General features: G+C 32.5%; 1 protein-coding gene across 2 annotated transcripts in view; it reads left to right on the top strand.

The window, feature by feature from the left end:
• Nucleotides 1–22,788, top strand: part of LOC117231367 — a 205,144-nt gene that overhangs the window by 119,894 nt on the left and 62,462 nt on the right. For both annotated transcript variants that reach the window (XM_033489759.1, XM_033489767.1), the window contains exon 4: nucleotides 9,313–9,446. In XM_033489759.1, the coding sequence (XP_033345650.1) occupies nucleotides 9,313–9,446 (134 nt within the window). The remainder of the gene's footprint in view (nucleotides 1–9,312; nucleotides 9,447–22,788) is intronic.

The following is a 22,788-nucleotide window of genomic DNA, read 5'->3' as shown; positions in this document are numbered from 1 at the left end:
CTGAAACTCGAGAGATAACTAGAAAAATCGATGGATGTCTATTAACAAATAATATGAACTCTTGTAATGAAAGCAATATAAGTAGTTGAACGATTTCTGGAATCAACAAGCATTAGAAAAGAATGACGGTGCAGCGAGAAACTATTCCTTGCGTGCGCTCTGAACTTTAATCAATTCTCATAGTTCAAGTTCCGAACACTTCTTGGAACGAATTTCAAGGAACCAAGGGAGACCGAAGGAATAATTAAGAGTCGAAAGAATACATTTAATCATTCCGTTTTACAAAGAGAACATTTTCTTTTCACTTCACTATTATTTAATTTAACAATGTATTTTAACTTTAAATTAAATTTTTACTGTAATCTTACAATCTTTGCACTGATCCTCTTTGCGATGACGGCACATATTTTTTTAAACAAGATGAGACACCTTTTACATAGAAAGCTACACAATGTCGTATAATATATTCTTAATTAAAGCAATTGAAGAACGAAGAACAATAATAAAGTATTTAAGATTCTTTTGTACAATAAGCAACAAATTAAAAATAGGTAGAAGGATACATAAATTTAACTCAACTCCAATTAATTCTAAAATAATATAAGTATTGTCAATTATTTAATTCAACAAACTTACCCTAATTGTTTTACCTACTTCGCACATATTTTCTAAAATGAATTTTGTTTCGTAGAGTTCAGGTTCATCCAATTTTATTATATATCCAACTTTAAAAGTACCACAAATAGTACTTCGAACGTTACATCTTAAATCAACATGGATACATACAACATAAAGGATTTGAAAAAACTTCATTCGTCTTTCTATCGGGAAATTTAAAAATATTCTTCAAGTAAAGTGTACTCTTTGGAAAATTTTCATTATTCTATAAATTATACAGTGACATAATAATATAACAAGGTGGATAATGCAATATAGAGCAATTTAAAACCGTCTGAACAAGGTGCCTGTTCAAACAAGACGTCCGTTCAATTTTTTGATACAATAATGTTATAGTCTCTTTGTATTCAGTCAACTGTGCAATCACTTGGGTTCTATTTGATTCGTTGACAGTGTGCGAGCGAGGTGGAAGGTTTAAAAACCAATTTTCGAGCGATTTCGTTGATCGGTCGTTACGTTTAACCGGTCGATAAATACGTTACGACATTTCAGGTAGGAGGTAAAAAAAAAAACGGGGGAAAATTAGTTAATGCAATTCCAAGTCGCCGCATCGTACAGCCAGGCACGCAATTACAAGTTCACACTCTGACGAGACAAAAAACGAATTCAGTCGACAGCTTCGTAATGAATTAACTGTATCCACGTAATTGATGACAGAGAGTTGTTTCATCGGCGAGAAATATCTCGTTCTCTCACTTTTTCTTTCCCCTTCCTGTTATTTTTTCTGTTCCATCGAAACATCAACAGAAATGACGCTACAATTAAATGGACACCGTGATTAAAATGCGACATTTACTCGGCAATGAACGTATCAAAGTTCAACTACGTTTCTGTTACCATTATTCTGATTTGTTCAGGCTATACTGATACGTATAGGTATATAATCTTATATTTTTCACTATATAATAACGCACTTGACTATATTAATATTCTCTTCTTGTTGTATAGAATATTAATCGACTTTTTTACGCTTAGGAATAATCAAATAATAAATACATCATCATACGAAAACACGATAAGCTATTTTGAAATTCAATAATCAGTTCTATGTTATTAAATTGTTTGTTACGATGTTCAATTGTTCGATTCTTTACCAAACTGATTGATCATTTATTTCGAAGAAACCTATATTTGTGACATATTTGTGACAACGCACACCATGTATCTATATTAAAACTTTCCTCTTTGCATAATTATTGTATAAAAAAACGTTTACAGCTTTCTCGATTGGTACGTTCATAGTTTATGTCATTTACCATTACATCCGGTGTAGATTAAACAGTTGTTGACCAACATACATACGCAGAACGTAAAGAGCGAGAGCAATTTTGAAATCGGCTAGCGATAAGCGAGCAACAAGATTGATGATCGAATGATACGCGATGCCTGTCGAAATCCCGGCGAACCGTGGCCCATTCAAATCCGCGGGATTCATGGATCGTTTGTATCGAGCAATATTCCATGGGCCATGGACGAATTCGTCCGTATAAAACACTTTCGGCGACACAAATTAGCTGCAGCGTGCAACCCCCATCCCCCGATTCTGTCGACTAAGCGATAATGTCGCGATGTGTACGCGAAATTCGGTTGCGTTACGAAACGAAACGACCCTGTATAAATCCGCACGTATTTCGTTGACACACGCATGCCTGCACGTATACGTATGTGCACAATTTCGAAAGAAAGCAGAATAGCTAGAATGTTCATACGTTGTTCGGGAACAAAAATACCTGCAAAAATTTCAATCGCTCCGTTTTCTAATTTTTTCCCCATTGAATCCTCATTTGATGTTAAATTGATACAGTTGGTGATAAAAAAAATCAATGGGATGAACGGGTAAACAATTAATTTTACTTTTTCGTCGTAAACTCTTTCGTCGAATGTGAGAGAATGAAATTTCCGTATACTCAGTCATAAAATTATACAGTACTAATAAAACTCGGTTTCCTACTTTTATTCTCAATTTACTTCTCATTTGGTGATAAATTGATACGATAGTAAAAAGCGAAGTAAAAAATGTAAATTGTTGAATCTACGAATTCTTTTGTCGTGGAGAAACAATGAAGTTTCTGTATATTTAGGAATACGATCGTTCGCAACTAATAAAACAATTTGTACGGCATATCACTGTTTTACATTTATTCCAACTTTTCAAATCAGCATAAGAAGTGCACGAGGATGAAATAAAATTTTACGAAGTCAGGTTACAAATGTTTTTTTTATTAAAATCAAAGTCTTATTATGGTATTACGATTTATAGAGAGTTATCAATATTTCTTATCAAATTGGAAAGGCATAATCTGCGCATAAAAATAAGAGAACAACCTTATTGAAATTGTAAGAACTGATAGATTAAGACACTTGTAATAGAATAATAATCGTTTTGGATAAATTGTCTTGTATACATTTTATTTACAGCGAAGTAAATTTCTTATAAAACCTTTTACAAATTTTCTAAAAGAAAATGTTTTCTATATGTTCCATTCTATGCTTTAATAAACAAAATTACATTCTTTTCATCTGTTACAGTGTCAGATCACTTGTATCACCCCATATATTACCGCCGTAACCTGCAAAATTATAATTTATGTGACTCCAACAGCGAAAAATATTGTACAACGTACAGTAGTACTGACTTACAAGTAGTATAACCTTATGAATTCCGCGATCGTGAAACTACCATAAGAATATATTTCCAGTAATCTTATTTATTTAGAATAAATTTCGAAATAAATTTATATAACATATTTACTATTGTTTTAAGACTCCAATTCGAGGACTTAATATTAACGTCCTTATTAGTTTTCAATGTTGTAACAGCAACGTCTGCTGAAAACTTACTTATGATAGTACACTTAACTGTCTTAGTAATAGAGACCAGGGTTAGGTAGATTATGTTCTAATCAGACATGTTAAGCATATTAGACTGGATTAGGTTTTGGGTTGGTTAAGGAAGATTAGACTATATTGGTTACATATGCCTTTGACTGTGCTAGGTTAGTTGTACACAATGATATTTGAAGCACAGTCAACAAATTCAAAATGAAAATACATATACATGATTAACGTTATTAGTAATGGATATATCATTTTACTAGTTAACATTTATGTAAGTAAAAAAATGTCAATATTATATCTGTCAAAGTGGTTTAAAGTTAGAAAAGTATTTTAGTATTACGTCAATTTTCTTCAAAAGTAAAGAAAAAATTTTAGATTTAATTCATAATTTCGTCCATTTCTGATGTAAATTTTAGATGTAAAAACATATAAAATATTCAAAGTAACGTAGTAGTCTTTATAATATTTGGAATTCGCACCATCTGTTTTCAAATATTTGACTTTAAAAAGAAAAGTTTAAAAGACTTTGATTATTTTATAAATGTCTAATAAAGGACACATGTAACTTGATAAGATTTTAGTCGACCCCCACCCGTGTCTTACGCGAACCTGACACACTGCGATAAATACAAAAAAATATCTACCTAGCTGAAATCATATTCAGAAAAATATGAATAATTATAAAAATTACATAAATATTCGTGGTTTAATAATCGTTAATGTCATCTCACAGTTGAGCGTGTAAGACACGACATTTCAGGTTTTTGGTGAAAAACGTTATCGTCGACGGGAGAATAATATCCATAGGACGGGTTCTTTATTAGCAGCACTTGAGTCTAAGGATAGAAATTTTTCGCGCTAGACGAGGTAGACTTTGCGCTGGTACGGATATGAATTTCATATTTTACGATAATACCGTGGGATGTTCTTAAAGTAAACGAATCTGGGCCTGCTGCAGTTTTCACGTAGTCGAAGAAAAATTGTACTTTCTTCTGGATTCCGTGGAACGTCGATGAGAATGACTTTTATATCGATTAGTACTATCTGAATTCCATTCATCTCATCGTAAATATCGAAGATTGAAAAACCAGATTGCAGCTTAAATCATAATACGCTGTTTCATCCCTGCGTCAATGAGAATTGACTTTTGATATTAATTTCCACATCTCCCTGAAAATTGGAATTAAAATCAACCGCATTCAACCGTTTATATATTCCTTTGATCAACGTATTGCTATATGTCGAACGGTTCCATGTCAAAAAATTAATTCGTATTGATGAAAAAAATTCTAAATGTAGAAAGTTATGAAAAAGAACTGTACAGAATTCTAATTTCAATTAATGACGGACGTAAATGAATATATATAGAAATAATTGGCTTTTAGGTATTTTATTCTAATTAGTATTTAACATCTATTAATTATGTCTAGATTTTGCATCATAATATTATTTGACTTGTTATACCTTTATTGTTTCATATACTATATAATAAATTTTATTATAATACCTATCATTATATAGCTCTATATTTAGCATGATTTTATCTGTCAAGATTTCTATAACCCTAAAACTACATGTCAAGTTTACTGCTTATATTATTATATTTCATTGTTAATTATGTATTGCTGCAGTACACTAACTTAATAACACAATGTTTTAAGGTAGTCTCGTTTCAAACGCGAGGCAATCGAAAAGATTCGAAATGAATGTAGCGATAAATAAATACAAATCGACTGTAAATCAATGGAAATCGATTTGCTTGCTGAAACGCGCGTACTAATACTGGTTCCGCAAGTTCATCTGTTTCAGTGAGAATTGGTCAATACCATGATGCTCCCTTCCATTAGCTTAAACAGCGTAATTGGACATTGTCAATTCGAGAACATAATTCTCTCCGTAAATAGGGACTAACGATTATACTTAGAATTCATGGAAATGGAGACGCAGCATTTTACTCCAGGCGTCAATTATAATACTTGACAAGAATATATACACTGATTAGGTAATTTTAGAGGATTTACTGTTTTAACCAAAGAACTTAAAGGGAGACATAAGTTACTTTATTTTCTTTAAAAGATTGTTATTAGGAATGCGAGATAGTCGATGTTGAATTTCGTAACAAGACTTGCAATCATATATTCAATTATCAATTAAATTGTTGTGTACAGTAATCCCAAAACCAACTGCTTTTTCATTACGCTATAGTCGCACACACATAAAAGAAATCTTCATTACGTTTTATTCTCATACTTAATCTTTGGCGTCCATATTTTTACCATTACTATAGCCATTTAATCTCTTAGATTAGTAATTTTGTTCATTAAATTGTTTCAGCATGTATTTGTTCGTTATGGCTCTTTGCAATTGAAAAAGCTCAATCGTTGGGATTCTGAAAATTCTTTACTACATTTCAGTTAAAATAAAAATTCAAACTTCTGTCAGAGACGAGTAGTCACAGTTTAGGATTTACATATTTATACATATATTACATACCACAAATTAACACATAATTTTCATACAAAATTCAAATTTATATTTTTGAATATACACTTTATCCAAGCTATTATACAACTCACGCCAGAAAATTTCATAATTTGCAATTTGCGTTCGGTTGGTACGATATCACACGCGTATCGTAAAATTACGTGGCAAATCTGATTGTCAGGTATATTGAAACCTATAATTAGGATATTAAAACATAGGTAAATGTTAAACCAATGTATACAAAGTTTTCTCAGTTGAAACAGATCCATCTTGTTTCTCCCTCTCCAATTTTCTACGAATCCTTCCGTGAAATTTGTTTATATTTGAAAATATGAAATCATATTTGCAGTTGCTATACAAAACGGGCGTAGATTGGTAGCGGCTGTAAGAGCAATCAGGTTAGAACAGCAGTCATAGACGATAACATAACTGAAATTCGATTAGTCGTTCTATAGTTTTGCGAATCACCGGTTTATCACCGACAAGGTGAGAGGGTAAATGGTTATTTCCCTCGCTTCAGTTCGCGGTAATCGGTTCTAGTTTCAGCTGTCGTTCGGGTTCTAGATAAGTGAGAGAGGTGGCGGGGTACAACAACGATCTTCGTGCGTTGTGGATTCGCTCGATTGTAAAATTAAATGCGATAATAGCCGGTCTAAACTCCCTACTCGTTAGCTCGTTGAAGTGGCGTGTGTATCACGAGACACCAATTAGTGCTCGGTAAAACGAGTGCTACTAACGTTCTACCATTTTGTATCCTCCAATTAATTTTGGAACAATTCCTATTCTCTTGTGGTGACTCTTGTTATGCTAACATTTGACGAGAGTTGGGTCGTATGTAATATACAACAATCTTAATGGTATAATTGTAATAAATAATTATTTGGTTAATATTGGAACTTGCAATATGTAATTATAAACCCAATGGTGCGATAACGTTATTATTATTATTATTATGAGATTTGAGGTATTTCAAGTTATGTTATTTTCAAAAGTTTGGTAATTTAGGTATTGCACGCGTTTTTCTAATTTTATTTTATACGTCATATAAATTTGTTAAGAGAGTGTAATAATAATATTGAAATGCGCTACTTCTTTTCGTAATGCTCCAATGTAATAGTTATAGTAAAATCTCAAAGATTGTGTACTATATATTACTACATTTATAACCTCCTGTCTACATACCTAAATACTCGTCTAAAATATCAAAAATATTTTTTCTACCTTATTGTCTTTCGCTCCTTAATTAGTTAAAAAATTTCAACGCAAATTTCATATTTTTGAAACGAGCACATGCAGATGACTCTCAACTAACATGATGCTATTGTACATACGTTTTTGACGTAAAATTTGCAGAAGCTTTCAATTAAGGCGGTGCTTCGAAAACACGGTTTTGTACCGAATATTGTCACAAACCGAAGTTGTTAACGTTGTTTAGCAACGTATTTCCATTGATCAATGTTGAATGTTTTATTCAATGTGATTTCGATGTAACATGTTACGGACATTCGTTCCAAGCGATAGTTACCTGTTCCAATCCGCAAAAATGTACGAAACGATGACATAAAAATATAATACGTATTGTATCTGCGCAATTATCCACGATGTTATGAAATACCCTCATTTAAAATTTCAAATGAAATAATTCACGGTTGCATCTCAACCATTCAACTTCTAAGTTTATCGTCACAATAGAGCCAGTACATAGGGTGTCCCGCAATTTTTCCATAAAACGAAGCATTAATTTCGTAACAAGTTCTTTCTTACTTTTAGCTCCTTTATGTGGAAAGATTCCATTTTAATCATAAAGTGATATTAAAATTAAAAATCAGCAAGTATTATATTTACCGTGTCTTTCCCTGTAGTCTACGTGCGATAGTTTCATTCTGACAAGAACTTGGGGCACCCTGTATGTACGATACTGTACATATGTCGTCAGGAGCCACGATTTTCTCGAGCCGTTCTTGTTATTCTTCCAACACGAATGAAACTTATATCGTTAATATTTTGTAACAATACCACGACCTACTTTATACCATTATTCGGATTGTCTCGAAAGATTTGTCGACAGCGTTCGAAAATCCAATATACTTAATGGAAAGTCGAATGCGTGCGGTTGAACTACGAAAGGTCTCGTTTATTTCAAATCAATCGATTCGAGATTCTCTCAGTGCGCTCTTCTTTTTCGTTCTAGAAAATCTTCCCGGTAGTGGCGAAATGCAGATTGTTACAACACGATTCGTTTAACCCGCAGTGGAACGCCTTGTTACAGAATTAAATCAACGAAATGGCTGTGAACAAGATTAATTCGACCCGTATCCACCGGCATTGCTACTACCCAGATGTATAATACATAATATATTCCATCGCCGTTAGAAGGAAAATAGTTGCACTGATTCCCGGCTGTAATTTCATAATTGTCTAAAATATTATGATTAGGATGATTTGATTGTACTTCGAACTACTGCGATATTAATCTTTTTAAATATGGATTATTTTTTTTATAGAATATATGAACATCCGTGAAGAATTTAACAATAGAGCTATTAGAATGGTCGAACTGATCACTCGGATCATTCGTTATACATATGTCATGGGAATTTTAGAAATTCACAGTGCAGGTTCTAGAAATTTGAATGATTGTTTGTGAAATATATGGATTGAAGTTTGCTTTTTCTGATTGCATATATGCGTATATCAGCTTCTGTTGAAAATGACAACGTGAGTTCGTGCTCGCCATCCATATGCAGATGCGTTAGTTATTAGGAAATAGTAACTAGAGGATGATCCTAGTTACAATCGATAGATTTAATCGATAGGCTTAAGATGCCTTTTTGTTTTTATCCCTAGTTTTTCTAAGCGCAATAAAGACTTTTTTGGCTCAGAACGGTGTGATAGATTTATCTATTCAATAAAATAATAACTATTCTGATCTTACCTCTGAGTATAGAAATAACAACAGCTTTCTTTGTATATATTTTATATCTTAATCAGTATGTTCGTATTATGAATGCATTTTTAATCCCTTTATAATTATTGTACAAAAATTATCTTCAAAAATTGAACAGAGATAATTAATCAAGCTTCTATTTCATCCTTCGGTTTTCTTCTTTCGCATGCAGTTACGTCGACGGGAAATATCATAAAACTAACTACCTAATCTGTTCCTCATAGCCGCTTGAATATTGGATATGTTGCTCGGCTAGGTAGCAAAATGGCGGTATAATGTCGTTTGTATCGTTTGAACGAGGCACGAATAACCGACCTGTCGACGATGAGTAGAAGAGATACACTCATGGAATTATTATGTTTCAGTTCTACCCGAAGGCACGCCCATTATCGTATCGGAACGCGAACGTTACGATGCCGGAGACACTTTGAGGGCAAATTGTAGCTTACCACCCTCCAAACCACCGGCTCATCTCTCATTCACTCTGAACAACGTGGCGGTAAGTGATACCTATAATCCACGCGTCATTATCGAATCCGCAGTTAAGGGAAACCCGTGAAATTAATGGTTTAGGAGCGTTTCTACACAACCTGCAGAGTGTCTAACGTTATTGATTCGAATGTTCATTCGTATGTATGGTTGTTGATTGTTTGGATGATGGATACGTTGATTCGAAATACGCTGATGAATTCAAGTCAAATTTTCTATTTGTTTTTTATTCGTTCATTAGAAATCTGCAGTATAAATCCCTTATTTTTATTTAGTCCAAAGCTTGTTGAGCTGTTAATCACGTTCCATTTAATTCTGTAAACTTAATTATTTCGTTCCCAATTTGTTTTTTATGTCATAAATTAACGCCGACAGACCGTTTGATGCAATGAAACAGATTTTCCGTTTCTCTCATGATTTACTCGTATTCTATAATAACTTTTATGGAGATCGTAAATAAATCGTACGAAAGTTAAGCTTGCATTCCTTGAGACTTTCTCAACCTGATTGTGTTTTTCTATCGTTAAAAGATTTTTTTTTAATTTTAGCGAGAATGTAAAAAATGGTTGAGACGTGGCATAATTAATGTAGTATAATTTCTTATTTAAATTCTGTGATGAAATTTCCTTTGAAACGTAAATAGTCATTTATTTATTGAAACTAGAACCTTCACAAAAAGAAAAAATATATTGGAATGATTTATCAAAAAGAACTTATATATGAAACATATATAAAAGCTCCAAAGATTGTTTTATTTCAATGATATTAATCTGTAGATAATAAAATCTACAATATCTGTAATTCTATTAAAATTCTAATGAAATTCTACGATATTTCTGTTTTTCTTTCCAAATTTTTGGATATACTGTCAACTTCTCATTTTCTATAAATCACTAATAACTATTCGTTACATTACTAATACACTATTCGAGATGTGAAAATTCCATTAACATGCATTATCGAATCTATTCTATATTCGAGATTGTAGCGTTGAAGTATCCATAGAAATCGATACGGGCAGATCCTGTACAGATCCTGTGCGATACGGTACATCCTGAAGCGATCTCGAAATTTCACGAAGTAAAGCCTTCCCGCGCCGTCCGCCTTCCCCCTTGCCAAAGAACTTTTTCCTTAAACGCTTTTCCGTGTCATCGAAAATAATTTTCAATGCTGACGTTGGATACTTTTCTGTGTGTATACGTATACACAACTAAAATAATTGCGTGATATAGGAGGGAAACGTAGAAGTTATCGTAGTATGAAAGTTTGAGAGGCTGGTCTATAAAAGTTAAAGAGGTTAAGCAAAGAAGAAGAGAACTTTTCCCCTTGAAAGATCTTCCGGGGCGTACTCTGTGTACATTAGTCTCAGTGCCTACGACCGCCAAAGATTTGTTTCTCGTAATTTTTAAATTCAATCTCCTTTGAATGATTACCTGCAAAGAGAATTTTCATCTACCGTTCTTAATATACAGAGGCTTACGAAAATATTTCATAGCTTATCGTAAAAAATATTTATATATGTATACACGTATGTTGTGTGTGTTATAGAATATATTTTGAAATTTTATCAGCACTATAAGAACATACGTCTATCCTATTGGTAAAATTTAGGATCCAATTTAATAAATGTATATAGAAGTTACACGATATTCACTGCAAATACGTAATTAGTAAAAGAAAATTAAAGTAAACGTGAATAGCCATCTTCAGCATGAGAGAATAAGGAATCTAAAGAATTCAAAGCAAATCTCTAATCTACCACAACTTAAACTGAGAAATAAATTTCCACGAAACATTCTTCCGTATTGGAACTTCATTATCCTATATTTCAATTCATAATGCGTTAAAAAGAGGCTAAGATCAATAAATACAGTTTTAATAAAGTATAGCTACATACCAACGGAACACAGCGAATAAACTTTCGTGAAATTTTGCTCGCGTGGAAGTTAGTTAAGCCATACATCGCTACCGCTGCTGTACGATCCAAATGCGAGGAACATTTCATTTTCTAGATGCACGTATTTAGCCATATCGAATAATGAGATCCTACGTCGTCATCCTCGGGGACTACGAGCAATACGGTGGCAGCGGATACACGCTGACTTCCACGTTGATGAAAGTTCGCTGGCAACATTTTTCTCGCTGCGTAATTCAATTTTTGCTTTGAATTAATTGATTGCAAAGAGTTTTCATCAAATTGTAGCCGAAAAAAGGAGAAAAAGAAAAAGGAAGAATGGCCCAGACTACACTGTCTCACGAAAGTGTTCAAATATTTGTAGACACTTTTAATATATGACACTATAAATATATCATGTGTCTTATACGAAACATTCTGACATTTTATTAGCACTGTACTGAGACCTGACTATTATAATTACATAAAGTTTGTAACGAAACTGAAAACGTGTATGGAAGCAACAAGATGCTTAGTTCAAGTATATATTTCGTGGAATGTTGATTTTTCAGTTTCTACTTATCTTTCATTGAATATTTGCAGTAAATATCTTGTAACTTTAATACAAATTTCCCGATTAGTTTTAAATTTGACAAATATAATTATGACAATCGTGGCTCGCTATAATACTAATTAAATTTCAAAATGTTTTACAGTGACTACAAAATGTATTATTTTCCAATGAAGTGCTTTCTGCTTTACTAGGTTTCACATTTAATTTTCATAATAGGTATTAAGTTTTTGTAGTCACATGAAAGTAGTATGAAATTATATGAAACTTAATATAATTGGATTTAATTAATTAATATACGAATGCCGTAATAAATACAACGGTATAAAAATGTTTTTTAAAGCCATTGCACATAATAAAATGTACAAAGTGTATATAAAAGTTTCCTACGGTAAGTGTTCAAATACTTTGGCGACTTCCACTGTAGGAAGAAACTAGACATCGAATAATTTCGTAAGCTACACGACAGAAGCCAGCAACGGTCGTCCTCTGCCTTTGTCAAATTCCATTACCGGTGGATTTTCATGGCGGTGGGAAAGGGAGGACACGGGACAGGGGAAGTATGTTATTTTCTCGAACACGCGCCATTGTAAAAAGGGCCGTCGCGGCGGAACAACGTACGGTTATGAAGAAAATCGACCTTAGGTGCTTCACACGATGAGACTGAGAGAAAATTAGTAGTACGCGTGCACACGAGATACCTTGGCTTATGAGGAATTGCGAGGTTGGCAGGTGAGAAGATTGGTTTTGCTGGTTTTTACTGGTAATGCCATTTCGAGGAATCCGTCGAATTTCCAGAGAACATTTCGTACCTCGGCAAGAAATAAGTCATTTCGGTAACAACGTTTCGTAGACTGTTCAAACCAGTCGAAACTAAGTACACCCGCTTCGGAACAGATATGTAATTTGTGCGCTTGCATATTTACAGTGTTGACGGAACAGCGTGTTCATTCGGTTTCGAACAGTCAATTTTGATCTATTACTTGTTGTTGATTGTTCTCATTGTTGGGCAGGTTTTAACTTAAAAATATGAAATGTACGCAATACACATAATAGGAAAATTACACGTTATAATTTTTGAGAGATTATATTTAATATCAATATTTATTTATTCACTGTTTTTTTTTTTTTTTTTTTTTTTAGTCGTGCTTATAGAAATATGAATTTATGTAAATATTCGCAGTTATGGTAATGCATTTTATTTCGTAAGATATAATATTTAACCCTATATGTAACGCCACGAGATAAATACGAAACGTATTTATAATTCTACCATTTTCTCTTTTTAAATATTTTGTGTCATTTATTTGATATTAGGATTTTATACTTTATTAACGTTACATTTTGCATTATTTTACTTTTGTTATGTATTAGTCATTAATATCATACTATTAATGATACTTAATTTTTACATGAATGTTTTAGATGAGGAATTACATTACATTGATTATAATCTTATTTTGCTGACAAGTAAATATACGATCAAAGAAAACTAAAGATGTGTTTAAAACGATAATTGTAGCTTTCTCGAAAACGTTTCTTAAGCAGTAAATTAAATTGGAAAGTATTAACAACCTAAAATCTTCCTTCCCTATATATCGATGACAGTTGCCATTGCTAAATTATTAGACTTAAGGAGAAAATAATCTATCGATGGCCCGGATTGCTTAATTGATAGAGCAGCGCTTGGTAAGTGAAAGATCTGGATTCGAATCGCGGACAAGCAATCCGATCGGCCTATTTTTTCTCCTTACAATAGAAACTGCTGAATGCCACCGCAGAACATATACGACATTAATTGCAGACCATCAGATCGAACTTCTATATATGTATTTTTTGCGTCGTGTATTGCTTTCATTCAGAGCCTTAAATCATTAGAGAACTACGAATTTTTATGCATTTATAAGAACTTTAAACATGTAAAAGTACATAAAATAAATGTTCAAAAATATTCAATGTACAAAAATTGTTAAAATATTTAAGAGGCTATTCTAGTCTAGAGGCATGAATTTCAGGCGGTTTTTGAAGCTCTGTACAAACGAAACAAAAAATATTCTTACTATCCATGTTTTTATCATTTGTTTATTGATATTTTAAGATTACATAAAAAATTAACCAAAAAAAGAAACTCAAAATTCACAAAGTTATGAGCTGACAAAGTGGGGGGTCCAAAAAAAGGGTGTCCTGGCGTGCATGATTTCAATCCTTCTGGTCATCTGAAACAAACAAAACCGAACGGATTCTTAATTAGTATAGATGCCGCTATAGCATGAACCTTGGAAAAGTCAAAATATTTTTTGTTTCATTTGTACAGAGCTTCAAAAACCGCCCGAAATTCATGTCTCTAGACTAGAATATCCCTTTAATACATGAAACAAATCTCTGTTTAAATTTAATCTTTTTAATTGTATTTAGAGAAATATGATTTTGAATAAATATCCACAACCTTGTCATTATTTTTCAAAATTTTTATACGAGTAATTTTCGAAACCTTCTTGCCACGCTTCGTAATATCAGTCAATATCAGTTTCTTAAAACATTCCTTCAAACAGTAACGGCATACAAGCAGCCGCCTTAGAAGGTATTAATTGTCAAAGGGTAAAGTTTAAGTTAATTGCAAACAGTAAGCGGATCTCAAGGGTATGTAATGAAGTACAAGATCCTCTTTGAATTGTGCATTCTCGAGCATCGTATACGTTGTACTTTTTAAACAATTTTAAAGTAGTGCATCGGTCCTTGTTAAGGAGAATACTTTGAATATGTTGTTTAAAGCCGTACAAAGGAATGATGAATGAATTATATTTTTCAATTTATAAAATAGTATCTTTCGATAAACTCAGAAAGGGACAGTCACTATTGGATATTAGATGTTTCGAAACTCCGATAATATTTTATACGTTTCACATAGATTTTTCTACGATCTTTTTTGACATCAAATTATCCTTTTTTAAGGTAAATCATCTTTTGATATTATAAATACTTTTACTCTTTTTGTTTGTTGTAATGGGTTATTCAACGTAGAATTCATGTATGTGTCGATTTTCATATTTTTTTATTCACTAATGACTTTCTTACATATTGCCTGATTTATGCTTGACATATTCTACTTATTGAATTATCTTTGCCTATTATATTTATTATATTTTTTTGTCTATATTTTATATTATTGTATTTGTTCGTCTATTTCTTTTATGTGTTTATATTGTCGTGCATATTGCAGCAATAAAATGCAAAAAATTCTACGTTTCACTTAAGCGCTTGTAAAACGTGGCACACTATTTACTTCTACTTTTGAACAAAATTACGATTAACCGCGGGGAAACTAACTTTTAATGACGAAACTTCCCTCGCTACAACAAATTATTACTTTCAGTTGTACTTACCGTTTTCAGAATTTTACGATTGGTAATGAGACTCGCAGCATACAAATTACTGGCAGTTTACTTGAAAATCAGTGACAAGAACGTTTCAACAATAATCATAAATTAATCAAAGAGGAAAACAAGAGCTTTATATAGGAATCGTAAAAGCAATAGAAAGTAAATTTGCGAAACTCGTAATACATAATGGTTTTCCTACTTCTTATTAATTATTTACATTTTCATTTTATATTGAAATATAGTATATAATCGATATATATCGAAATTGTTTAGAACAACGATTAAAATATGTCGTAGATATTGGTGACATTATAATTAAAATATTAAATACACCGATCCTTTACAATCTGAGATTCCAAATAAGATAGTAACAAAAATTTATCTTCGATTGCTTATCGTAGTTACACCTTTCTAATTTATCAATTAAATCACATTATCATTTCGTTTTCAACATAAAATAAATAACACAGTAATTTCAAAGATCTTATAAAAATGGATAATATTAATCAAAATCCTATTCTCTTTCTATAAATTGTCAAACCGTGCAATTGAACGAATCGAACAAGATATGCAATTTTCAATGTATAAACAGGAAAATAACTGGTTCCAGTTTGGTACACGATATTTATGGGATAGTAAATGTTGCTCGTGAACAATTGAGTGGAACCACGTGAAATGACAGCTATCGCTAGGCTAATAGCGCTCTTGTCGTTCTGCTTGCGTGTAAAATGACGAAATGACGCATTCCTGTTGCGACGGTAAACGGGCATTTTTAGAGAATCGTAAAACAACATGAAGCCGAAAGAGGTTTCAGGAAACCAGTCGGGGTTACGGAGCAGAGAGAAAACCCCTATAACGTAGTCTCGTATCGACGAGTTACGAGGGGCTATGCTTGTATGTTTGTCAGGAATGTGAGATGTGTCACAAGGCAAATACTGTTTCCACCTCGTCGTCAAACGTAGTCGATGGACCACGAGCATCCGCAATTTTTATTTCCACTTCTTTCCACCTTCACTCCTCTACTCATTCCGTATGAATTGTATATTACACACAGCGCTTTTAGTAGTGTATATGTACTGGGATACTTTCTTCAGTATCATGACTACTTGCTTATTTATGTTCTATACATACTTGAATATAAATTAAACCTTTTCATAACGATGTTTCTTTGTACCGTATATCAATATCGATGGAGTGTTTAAATGATATGATATGTTCATAGTCTGTGTTTGGCCTCTTTATGAAAACCGTGAACATAAAGTACTGGAAACTCTGGTTATTCGACCATTTAAGTGCATATATTACTTCAGGTATTTTTTCTTCATTTTGACAGAAAAATTGTATATATTTAATGATACAAATGATAGTTTTATTATTATCAAATCTCAATCTTGCTCACTTGATGATAACCAGAATGCTTATAAATTTAATTTAGTACTAAACCATAATTTGTGTGTGTGTGTGTGTTTGTGTGAATATTTATTTTTACATTATTTTTATATTTTAGAATTTTCATATCGTGTCTTTATGAAACAGCATATTTTTCAGTTTCCCTACATCCCCTGTTCTCTGTCGACATTTTCTCTCTTTTTAGTGGAGAACCCACAGTTATAAAACATTCCTTAAAAGTATCCTCCTATTACGGGGCAGTAAGTTATATAATAACCCAATTAATTTTAGATCTCCACACTCAGATGTCTTCTTTTCTTATTCTCTCCGACAAACCACTATTAACATTCTTTCTCTCTCTCTTTCTTTCTCTACAAAGCAAAAATTATACTTCTTTCGTGTCTTATTTTATCTTTCTTAGGATTTCAGCTTCTATCTATCTTTCTATTCTGCACGAAGCAAAAGAAAAACAAAAACTACATCAAAGAGCTTTTCTATATTAACAACGGAGCATATATTTGTCGGTGTCTTTCTCGAAACTATGTTTTCCATTTCCAAAACATATTTAATACTTTATTTATACCATTAGTCATTATGGTTCACTATAGTCTGTACTTCTCTTGATGAATATTCTAATTCCTGTACTTTCTATGCTGTATGTCCTCGAAGTAATAATTTCTAGTATTGTTCACTGAGATATGTTTCCTCAATCTTCATTTTACCATGATACATGCTTTCCTCGATACGACGTATGTATAGGTAGGTTGTCTTATTCTAGGAAGATTTACTTCCACTATGTTATTCATAGTTGTTGCATGATACTGTTCAATATTAAAGTGCAAATTGTTGCGATTAGTAACATTTTTCAAGCTTCTCGTTAAATGGGTGTGTTGTTGGTTAAGGCATTGATGATTTATCAAATAAAATATATTTTTCTATCTTACGTATTACCTCCATGATTTAAAAAATAAAAGATTTCGTCAAATGTCGTATATCAACAAATAAACTTTGTTGTGTATCGAAATATATCTTTATATGTAAATATATCACTTGAAATGAACTTTATATATATAAGTTCATTTCAATAAATAAATATATATATTCAGGATCAATCCATTTACATAATCTAGATACTAATTCTAGAAATCTTTTTTTTTTAGAATATTCATAATATTACGTTTCCTATTTCATGAAATAGAAAATATGGTCCACTGTGTGCACAGTACAGTAGATAAGATTCTTGGTTAAAAGTAATTGTGAGTCAATCTGTTTGAATCGTTCTACAGAACACATCTCCTAATTCATAAAATTGAAGACAAACTGCAATACCGATATTTCCTGAGCAACTCAAAGCAGAGACGTCTGTATGAATCCAAGGAACGGTATCTAGAAACCCGCGCAATGACAATTGAGTAAAAAGAAATGAATCCGTGAATTGTCTACCATTCGTAACGAGTTTACGGTTGTTACATGACGATAGCACTCAGCAGCCGTTCCGCGAGGGATGAAATGAATGAAATGAATTTGAACATTAGTAACTAGCACGTCTAGACAGGGAAAGCTTTCGTAACTCGACAGTGGCTTGCAAAAGGTTACACGAAGTTGGATTCGTGTGCCATTCGTACAATTTAATTGGCTTAAAAACTAAGGTAACTTTTACCAATCAAATGCACACCCCGCGGGAAGAAAGATCGTGGTCGCAGCTGCACAAGAGGCGGCCAAGAAGGGGGTGGAAACTTTATTGGATCGTAAGTTGCCACCTGAAGGTACCGTGGCGACCGATGCCCGTGCACTCATTCGCTTCCCACAGCCGAGTAAGGGTCCGAGTATTTTCTTTCACTTGTTCACAGGTGAAACTCCATTGTTGTTCTTACAACCCACGACGAATCGTGTTATAAAGCACAAAAACGACCACTCGCTCCTGAGAACTCATGAAGAAACATCCGTGCTAGTTTTTCTAATATAGCAAGCGGGATCCTTCATCCGGAAATTGAAGAAATTATAAAACTCGTGGTTGGACTGTGTGAAACGCTGTCGTGATAATGAAAACACACGTAGCTTTTTCTCGTTTTGCTCAAATTTGTTGCGTGTTCTGTTGAGCAAAAAGGAATTTTTAACGGAGGAAAATATTAATATTCGACCTTTCTTTTTTAATTTAATCACTCTGAAAATATTCTAATCAACTCTATAATTAAAAACTTTTAGTCTTTTTTTTTAATTTACATTATCCGTGTATTTGAGTAATGAAATCGAGAAATTCATAAATAGTTGAGTTGATCAATTTGGTTTTTAACCTCTTGATGGTTTGCTGTATGATTAATAATCTTCGGGAATATTGATTAATTTGCAAAATTTTTAATAATTGCCATTTTTAATTTATTTAGGATATATTGTACAAGTTATAATCAGAGAGAAACGAAATTTTCTTTGCATAATCACTTCTGATAGATACGTAACAAATTAATCTTGGCATTTGTAGCATTAAAAACAAAATTTGTATTATATAATGTTGTACAATACACGCAACATGTTCAACAAGAGCGATTTTTACCCCTCATTTCGTCTGAATTGAACCAGATCGTAGAAATTCATTTCTATGTTGTATCGACGACTCAGCGAACTACGAACGACACTCGTATTCAAACGAATCGTTCGATCGTATTGTTCTTACGACCTTGTGAAATGGACTAGATACTTGATACCCGAAAGAGTAATATCGTATGAGAACACGTAATAGAGAGTTATATCATTATACTAAATTACAGTCTTTTTAGCATTTCTCGAGTTTTTACCGAATTATCGAATAAAATATTAAATAACATTAATCTTCCTTTCCTTTACGACGCGTAAAAATTATTCCCTGTCAATTATTAAATTAAAGTTCAATGAGTAGCTAAAGCCATAGAAATTTACAAACGTTACAAATTTTATAGTAGCTCCAGTTTCGTGGAAATTATTAATATTGCTCGTAAAAAGCGAATAAATTAATATTGTTGCGTTTTATACATTTAAGAAGATTTATTATACCTATACTTATTCCATTTTTGTATTTAATATTCCCTTTAATTACTTTAATTACTATCACTTTAATTGTTTGAAAAGTTTATCAACAAAATGTAACTTCTAATTTTTTACGCGACTTCAATCACAATTTGATATAACTTTCTATGCAGCAAAATGTTACGTCTCATATTTCCTTTAATATTTTAATAGAAAACACTACAATTAAATTGTGAGCATAATCAGTACTACAGTAGAAGAATTGTATTGGCAAAGTGTATGTTTTATACGCTTTGTACACCTTTTATCTCCACAAGAGTCTTTTTTCCTCTAGATCGATTGTGTTTCAGTTCTATACCTACTTGCAAAGACTATCGAAATTCGTTCGTGGCAGCTTCGTACAATTGCCCCGAAAACCTATTCTAATTGAATTTCAAAGAGAACCTAACCCGTTTCAACCTTTTAGAACTTACATTCTACGTGACCGATTTGAGTCCTTGAATAGATCCCTACAACACACAATTGACGTCAAAGCGAGCAATTACATCTGATAGACAAAACAGAAGGTTTCGTTTTCTGATTCCGTGAAATTTCGATATCCAACTGTTTAAACACGGCTGTGTCTGCGGGGATTGGAACGTTGTTCATTCGTTTCTATTGTTTAATCTGGTTTTTACGTATAATATTTAACCCATTGTGCAAATCAAACTTCAACGTTCCACTGGAGCTCGTTACTTTACTAGAATCAATAACGAAAAATTCAAGTTCCATCATGTTTCCTGTAATACTAATATCGCCTTTCTATAATTCTGCAATATTTAATTATAGAAAAATCTTTATTATAATTCTAAAAAATTAGCTTCTGTAATTCCATGTATAATATAATACTGCAACTTTATAATATTCAATTATAAAAGAAAATTATAAATTATAGAAAATTATTTTGTATAATTCTATAGTGATATATTACTTAACTATAATAGCATGATCGGTAACATGATCGTTAAGACTTCCAATACATATTATGTACGTTTGTACAATACACTTATACAATAAGTAACGAACAAAATAATAAATTGCCACCGAAAACAAATTACATGTTCTGAATTAGTGTCTACAAATGTATGCAGTGGTAAATTGTACCATATTAACGAAGCTGGGAAAGCAATATCGTCCATTGTTTATGTGTAACAGGCCTAACGAAACGTAGGCAACAAACCAAGCACGACAATGATTCAATTCAATTTTGTCCAACTATGTAAGTTCATAGGTACATGTTTATTACTTGCAAACATTACAAGATTAGTAACACTAAGAATCGCTTAGCTAAGTAAATGGTTGTTTCTTCGAGTTATTAAGTCACATTTAAGTTAATCCTAGGTCACTAATACGTGAAGTAACGTGACTGCTTCACAGCTGATTTTCACCTACTATTAATCTCTCAAAGAATTTTCTTTGGTCTCAAAGTAATGATAGTTTAATTGAACATTTATGAATTATATAAATATACATTAATTAGTTTATATAACGGTCAAAGTGTGTATATATTTTTGATTTTAAATTGTATTGATAGTCACTATGACATAAATTAGATTTTTAAGACCAAATAGTCCAAGATAGTCTTTATAGCAATGAAAGCATTGGATTTTCACAAAAATTTTCATGAAATATGCTTGAAAATATCTTCTAATAATTGTCAGTTATTATAATCTAAATTATTGCCGTCTAAAAAAACAATTTCCATTATGTAAGTTCATTTTTCTAACTATGAATTATATAAATGAAACTCGTGTAGATCCCCTACATATTTCAGCTTTTATCACATATACGTAACAAATATGGGTGGAAGTTTTCTTATCTATGGCTATTTTTCTCATTCCCTTCTCTTTGCGACTCATATATTTAATCCCACTGTTCCTTGTTCGTACATTTATTTCGCCGGAATATTGTCCCTTTTTTAATGAAGTGCCTAGATGCACCGTGGGAGGAAAATATGTAAATATAATGGAAACTATATAATGCAAAAGCATGAAACATATTTGTCACTAATTAAAATGACATTCAAGCTGTAATAAAGTAGTAGTAGGAGTAAAATTTTGACCATCTGGAAAAGCTTTTAAATATTATGCTTATATTTTACACAGTCTCATTACAAAACTGGACAGATTGAATTTCAGTTGAGCAAAAAATGCGAGTTTTATATTCAAACAAAGCTTTTCAAAGCAAGTTTTTTTGAGAAAATTGGGTAAAACAAAAAATATACAACATACAATAACATGCAGATCTCTATAATGACTTCATTATCTTTCCATCCAAAATGTATGCAAAGTCCTGAAAAGCTTGAGTTGAAATATTTGAAGCATACTTGCAACTTTTTTAAACATGCATGAAAATCTTTGGCGAATCAATCATCAAAATATTGACGTATAAAACTTCCAGCATTTCGAAAGCCAGAAGAACTGTTCTTTTTTTAGAAAAATACTTTAATGTAATTGCATGATTCCTTTGCGTATTTATTAAAAGATATGCTTACAATAAAATACAATGGGACATTATACACATTCATCTCGTAGAAATAACGAAGTACCGAGCCGTACAAAAGTCTCATCCTCATACGATCGAACCCTACGATTTTGTAACGAGCCTTCACACGGGCGTTACTCGTAACAGCCGGTTTGCCCTCCAATTTTTTATTGATCAAACGAAAATCAGGGTCGGAACCGTCGAGCTCTCCGCTCGCCATTCGCCAACAAAAAAGAACGGTTGAAAAAGAGAAGAAAGTCGCGGCCGCGTGAAAACGTCGAAATGAATTCCCGTGATTTACGACTCAGCCGCGTGCGAAGGTATGAAAAAGATTATAGCATTTCGACACTACTTTCATTCTCTATGGTAAATAGACGGGTGTCTAAAGTGATAACGCAAAGGGATTTTACTCAGCCACGATGAATGTTCTTTATTCTCCGCATATAGTCTTGGAGTCTGGGGGTACAGTGGCATGCACAAACAAGCGCCCACTTTCCCGCGTGGCTTCGACATAATGAAATGCATCGTCCTTTGAGGGTATAATCCAATGCAGATTAAAACCCCGACTGTGTCTTCCTCTCTCGCTTCCACTGTT

Source organism: Bombus vosnesenskii, unplaced genomic scaffold (genome assembly GCF_011952255.1).
Source record: "Bombus vosnesenskii isolate JDL3184/JDL3185 unplaced genomic scaffold, Bvos_JDL3184-5_v1.1 scf7180000013263, whole genome shotgun sequence".
NCBI classification, from domain to species: domain Eukaryota; kingdom Metazoa; phylum Arthropoda; class Insecta; order Hymenoptera; family Apidae; genus Bombus; species Bombus vosnesenskii.
This window is presented reverse-complemented; position numbering and strand designations above follow the sequence as displayed.